At 40.6% G+C, this 6,394-nt stretch overlaps 1 protein-coding gene across 2 annotated transcripts; it reads right to left on the reverse strand.

Annotated features, from left to right (window-relative positions):
* Window positions 1-1,599: 1,599 nt before the first annotated feature.
* On the reverse strand, window positions 1,600-5,812 carry LOC122057235 (RNA demethylase ALKBH10B). Of its 2 annotated transcripts, none has more exons than XM_042619268.1 (7): window positions 5,154-5,812; window positions 4,170-4,288; window positions 3,767-3,884; window positions 3,549-3,665; window positions 3,272-3,387; window positions 2,975-3,129; window positions 1,600-2,534 (listed from the first exon to the last, which is right to left on the reverse strand). In XM_042619268.1, exons 1-7 carry the CDS (start codon window positions 5,713-5,715, stop codon window positions 2,051-2,053), a joined length of 1,671 nt encoding a protein of 556 aa, XP_042475202.1. In that variant the 5' UTR covers window positions 5,716-5,812; the 3' UTR covers window positions 1,600-2,050. The 2 variants fall into 2 exon arrangements, with proteins under 2 accessions (XP_042475202.1, XP_042475201.1); XM_042619267.1 differs by having other exon boundaries at window positions 4,170-4,291.
* Window positions 5,813-6,394: the final 582 nt, after the last annotated feature.

The following is a 6,394-nucleotide window of genomic DNA, read 5'->3' on the forward strand; positions in this document are numbered from 1 at the left end:
CCGCGGGTAGATACAGAATAAATAAGAAAACACACACACACACACACACTCACATTAAACTGTTGAAAATTTTGTAAAATCTTTAAATTGATGTGAGAGCAACTATTGTGCATATGGAATTTGCTAAAAACTGTTTTATGAGTCTAATCAATTTTATAACCTAACTAATTGATAAAATTTTATATATATATATATATATATATTAGAAAATTTTCCTTCATCAGGAAAGTTTGCCATACCATTCTGATTTCACAAACCACTATAGGGTTTTAATATGTTCTCCAAAATATCCTCTTGCACACATCTGAAATCCTATAGTCTAGGGATTCTCTTCATTGATACTTAAAGAAAACTCAATACTAATTTTTTTTTGTATAGGGAGAATATTTTATGCTCGAGAGTGTAAAGGCCACACCAGAGCAAGAGCCAATGTGGATACACCTCGGAGCATCAACATGATAGGGGTTTCCACCTTTCACGGGAGTGAGGCGGTCTTATGTGTATGGGCACGGCTAGGGGTGTCAATTCATGGCCCGACCCGACTAAACTGATCGGGATCGACCGTTTATAGACCGGCCCTGCCCGGACCGTTTATTAAACGTGTCGGGCTTGAGCCCGACCCGTTTACAAATGGTCGGTCTTGGTTTTGCTACTTGGATCGTCGGGTGCCCGACCGAGACCGATCGAATAACTCCCGACTGAGATCGGCCTATTGTGCACCGACTTGGCCCGACCCTTTAATGATTGTAGAATACCTATTTTACCCCCCAAATTAAAGAATAAAAACTAAAAAGTAAAAGACATGTTCACATTTTAAATAATGGTTATATTTGGTATCATTAATTGATTTATTGTCATTTTTTTGGGCTTGCATGAGTGGGCCTGAATATAAGAGCACATTTTAAAGAGGGCCCGTTTAAAAACCGGTTAAAGCCTGTTTAACATTAAACATGTCCGTAGCCCAGTTAAGGCTCGACTAAAGCCCGATTAAGGTAGCCCGATTATAGCCCGAGACCGACCGACCGAATATAAAGTGTACCATGCCCTCAATAACTAAGCCCGATTAGTTAAATGGGCGGACACGGTGTAGCCTTTGAAAGTCTTCAAGGCCGATTAAGCCCGACCGAAACCGGACCGGCCCGACCGGTTGACACCCCTAGGCACGGCCCCTACTCTCTCTCCCTTTCTATTTTATAGCTGCCCAATAGCCAATGATCCCAATGAGGCAATGACTTGTTCTTAAAGGTCAAATGAGCCCCTTGTGAGATTGTTTCTAGAAGTTTTTCCTTGTGTAAGTGAAGTTAATTTGAACGCATGAGTTAAAGCTAAAGAAAGTCTTTGAAGAAAAACTATCACCAGTATGGACAATGGCAAAGTAGTGAACCTCCTTCCATCCCTCCATCTTTTTTACTGTTTAGATAGAAAGCAACCATTAGGGTTTTATCCAACCAGGTCCACTAGCTCAAAGAAGTATCCTTCAGACCTTGACCATGTAATGTGGGCATACTTTTCTACATGAACAAATTTTTTCGATTATATAAAGATGCTAAAAGCTAATTCCATTTTACCACAAAAGTAATTGCAGAGCAATATGAAGCATAAGATAAAACTCCACCTTTGTAGTTGGAAGAAAAGAAAAGGCCCAAAAGAACATAATTTAATACAAAAATCCCACTCAGGGTTAATTCACAAAACACTCTTCTCCCTGATAATCCTTCATGAACTAACACTAAATCATCTCTAATCTTCCTAAAATGAGAGAGGCCCAAAACAAGATCAAAAGCCTACAGATCCCCTATCAATGTACCTACACAGCCCCATTTCAATCCAACAAACAGAAGGCCAAAGATAAAAGGTGCCCTCCCACAAACCCTCCCTCTATGACATACAAAGCTCCTCGCCACAGTTAAGGGAGGACAGGGTAATACTTCGCCAATTTTGTACAGATTTGGCCTTGACATCATCCGGTAATCAAAGTTCCAAACTACTTTTCTTGACTGTGTGAGGTGCCGAAAACCCGAAAAAAAGAGAATAACCAAAGGTAGAGAAGCTAAAGTGAACACTCCCTGGCACCTGAATCAGCTATGGGCTCCCCTGCTGCTAGTGTTTCTACAGGGGAAGGTAATGCAAGAAGCCTTCCCTTTTGAGCCCGTGGTGGAAGATGCCTTGGTGGTTTCTTGGACCCTACTGTCCACGGCAAGAACACTCCGGTCCCACCACGAGGGATCCTCCTGGGGTTTATGACCATGGGCGGCACCGGGGTCAACATGACCAGTGGGGCACGGAGGACCCCCCATTTTGGGACCATTTCCATGGCTTCGTTGAATGTGCCATTTGACATTGTAAAAGGCTGTGGAACTCCTGGCTGCCACACTGTCATGGCCCTGGTCAGAGAAGGGGTGGTTGGTGGCCTCATTTGGTTGTTGGTGTCAAGCCGCACCTTGGAGAATGTGATGCTCACCCTCTTGTTTGAAGATGCACATATGACGTGTCTTGCCATATCAGCACTTTTTCCTCGCATGACAAGGAGTGACCTGCAAAGATATATCATAATAATTAATTCGATCGATGTCTTATCAACGAACTTGACTCTAATACCATGTTAAAGAAAGTGAGATAGCCTAACAAATACTACTTATGATCAATCTAAAAAGTATGAGATGAAGATGCCCCAAGGGTATATTTAGATACATCCAAGGTCAATAACCGATGTAAAACTATATCTATGTAATTTCCAACATCTCAACAGCCACGAGAATTTCATAGAGCATCTCTAGAGATCAAAGAAGGAATTATATACTGTTAATCTGGATTAGTTTACATTGGCACCATGGTGATAAGGAACTCGTTACAATGCTTGCCCTAATGCCTGGGATGTGTATTTTATTTTATGCTTATGGCCTGAAATCAGCAACACTGATTGCGTTTCCCTAGTTTGAGTGCTCTCACAGATTAAGGAATCTCGAATGCTTACCCTTCTTTAATTGAAAGCATGAGTGAACCCTTAAAATTGCCTTTGTGATCACTCATGAGAACCCGTCCAAAAGCCATGTTGGATTCGGAAAGAAGAAGTGTGGATGTGGGTTGATCCAAATGCGGCGGTTTCAGATAAGGTTGCGAGTATTCCCCCTGCACAAAAGGAAAAGAATCCAATTAAATCTCCTAGTTGCATACAAATTCAATTGTTCGAACACAGATCAACAGAGAAAACAAATCTCTGTGATAAAGAAAGAAATAGATAACAGAAACAGTTCTAAAAGAAGAAACCAACCTCAGCAAAGTAGTTAATAATGCAGCTGTTGGGTTTTCTACTCTCTGGTATCAGATGCCACTGAACCAAGTGGTCAATAACAGCTTGGAGAACTGGTGGAATTGGTTCAATATTACCTAAGAACAGATAAAGTAATGTTTAACAAGACCTCATTGAACAGGAATACAGCAAAGATGAAAAGTTGTTGAAAACACAAATGGGGCTTTTGGTTTATGAGGAACAAACCACAAATTTATGGAAGCAAAGCAAAAATATCAACTACAGTGATTCATCTTACTCCTTTGAGATTTGCTATTTGTTTCATCTTTAATCTGTCCGAAAATTGGAACCCCTAGCTGAATTAGCTCTCTCTCGTTCCCCTTCAATTGCTTGTTAAATAAAATAAACGTCTCTCCTGTATTCATTATAAGATTCAATTTTTTGTTTGTTTCAGTAACAGAATTATCAAACAAAATCGCAATGTTTGAGAGGAACATTAAGAAAAAAAGAACCAACCTGAAAGTTCCCCATTTCGACCAGCGAGGAGGAGTTGATTTACTAAGGAATTGAGCTTGGAGAGCTCAGACTCAGTGAAGATATCCTCGAACAGTTTCAGACCTTTCACCACATTGACCTGCCAAGTGCCAAGCACAAACACAATCAATAGTTAAACACACAATTCAGGGTTCAGGTTCATGTTTAACGTGGAAGACGGAATTAATAATCCCACATCGAAAGTGAGTAGCCCGGGACTTGTAGGTACTTGGGCAGGCTTTAACCACTAAATTTTGAGGATGATTTCTACCCAAGTCCCTAACGCAAACACATGCCACTCTTCTTTTTATTTCCCTCAAATCTTTTATGATCTATCTTCTCAATAGTAAGAATTTATCCTGAACAGAGAAAAGAAGGAACTCACCATATGTCCCTTAACGAGCTCCTTGGCGACAAATCCTTTGGTTATCTTAATCTGGGTTCTGCGATTTTCACAGTCTTCATGGTTGGAGCAAATTTGTAAGCTTTCCTCAGGGAGCTGCTCTTCTTGATAACACACCAACAGCAACAAAAAAAAAAGGATCAAAAGGAGAAATAACAGAAAGACCTACAGAGGAAGATTGAGTTGACTCGGTCAGTTGGGCAGGTCGCCGAGTGTAAACAGACAACGAGTTAAAAGAGCAAAAAAACGTGAAAGGAAATAAAAGTCAACAAAAGACAAGGTCAAAGTCTGATCGAGATCAAACGGTTGAAATTACACGCCACGCAATCTTTATTGTCTGCTGAAAGATGGCATTTGCAATTTCCGAAACTAACTGTAATACCAAATCAAACTTCCACCTCGAACTGCTAAAACCACATAACCTCGAGGAAATATTAAAATAGAATTTCTTAGAAAATTAATTACCAAATCGGCACAAATAATTTAAAATTGGGAAATTATTAGCTAAAAAATTAGTAGCTGTAAACATGTTTAAACAAAATAATCAATTGAACTCACGAATCACGAGTAGGAGCAGAGAAAGAACACAGGGGAGAGTGTAGAAGTCGTGAACGACGGCGATCTTTCCGACGAGTTTATGATTGATTATTATCACAAAAATCAGGAATTTGTAATGCAAATCAAACTCAAAATTTCAACTTTCCATTCGAAATAGCAAATAATCTCGTTTATTTTGGTTTTGATTGTAGAAAATAAAATCCTGGAAGGTAATTCAATCTAAAATTCAATACCAAAAAGAAAATTTCTGAAATCCCCGGAGAAAATTTCTACTTTTGAGCATAAATCGGAAGGAAAATGAGTTTTTCTTCTACTTCTACGAATATTGAAGGTCGGAATTTTGAAAACTCAGTAATCTCTGATTCAGAGACAAAATTTGCTATTTTTTTTCACACAAATTCTAGTTACCTGTTTCATCATTAGCTTTACGATCCAATTGATCGTCAATGGAAGCTTCTTCCACGACCTCATCAACTCCTTCACCTTCAGCTTCACTCTCCTTCTCCTCGCCGGAATCTCCATTCACGACCGGAACACTACCGTTGTTGGCATCTTTGATCGTGTCTTCCTTTTTATGGTAAAAAACCTTTACTTCCTCAAATTTCTTACTCTCTCCTCCCTCTTTCATCATTTTCTTGGCCGCAACTTTCTTAAGCTCCAAAGCTACGTCTGCTATAGAGAAGTATTTCTGCATCTGAAGGATCGGGATCCAATTCAATCGCCTCCTATGGATCGCAGCAAACACCGAGTCGTACTCAGCTCCATGACCATCGAATCCATCAAGCTGAGTCAGGTGGTTACAGAGAGCGTCAATGATGGCGTTGGCCGCCGCGAATTCTCCCCTGAACCATGCAATAATGGCATCTCTTGCGAACGTCTCCGACGGAGGAATCTGAGTTGCCGGGATGGCCATCGTTGAAGCCAACGGAGCTTTATCCGCCGGTGGAGCTGGGCAAGCTGCCGTCGGCATCTGAACAGGTTTGTCTTCTCCTATGCTATCGTACCGTGTCGTATCGGACGACGCGTTTCAGATTCTTATCGCTTTTATTTGTAGAGAGAGAGAACGAGAGAGGAAGTGAAAGGATTTGGAGATTATATAGAAGCTTTGGGCTCCCGTGCGAATGGGGACTATTGATGACGAGTCGGTTAGAGAGGTTATCTACGTGGCGACTGGAGGTGGATGTTTGTTGGACCTGAGCTAAGAAGGGAAGTTGAAGCAAGTGTTTGACGGGGGAGGAACAATGAGAAGTGAAATTACAAAATAGTCCTTTGATTAGATCCGTTGCACGTGGGAATTTTCAATTTTAATTGGCTCAACCGTGTCGCATTTAAATTAGACCAGTTCTTCATTATCAGGTCAGTGCATAAGACGGTTCAGAATAGAATCGGTGCAGATGGCAATGCCAGGAAGGTTTAGATTTGATGATGTTTCTTATTCTCCAACAGATAAAACTTGATCGATTGAATGGACTTTGTAACCCGATGTAGGACAATAAAACGTACAATTTATCTTTTTCTAAAAAGCTGCTGGCGTGGCTCACGAGAATTGGGTACTTGTGAGTGGGTCCCACACTAAATCACTTTCACGTTTCAACATTTGATGATGGAAATTTATCCCTCGCAAAAAAACAAAAGATGATGGAAATTTA

This window comes from Macadamia integrifolia, chromosome 12 (genome assembly GCF_013358625.1).
Source record: "Macadamia integrifolia cultivar HAES 741 chromosome 12, SCU_Mint_v3, whole genome shotgun sequence".
Classification (NCBI taxonomy): domain Eukaryota; kingdom Viridiplantae; phylum Streptophyta; class Magnoliopsida; order Proteales; family Proteaceae; genus Macadamia; species Macadamia integrifolia.

Excerpts from the sequence above, each read along its gene's own strand:
- LOC122057235 (XM_042619267.1), bottom strand. The coding sequence starts at position 5,715 with ATGCCGACGGCAGCTTGCCCAGCTCCACCGGCGGATAAAGCTCCGTTG. Across the intron at positions 4,292-5,153 it reads TAAAGCTAATGATGAAACAG|AAGAGCAGCTCCCTGAGGAA; the intron begins GTAACTAGAATT and ends TGTGTTATCAAG. Across the intron at positions 3,885-4,169 it reads AGCTCGTTAAGGGACATATG|GTCAATGTGGTGAAAGGTCT; the intron begins GTGAGTTCCTTC and ends GGCACTTGGCAG.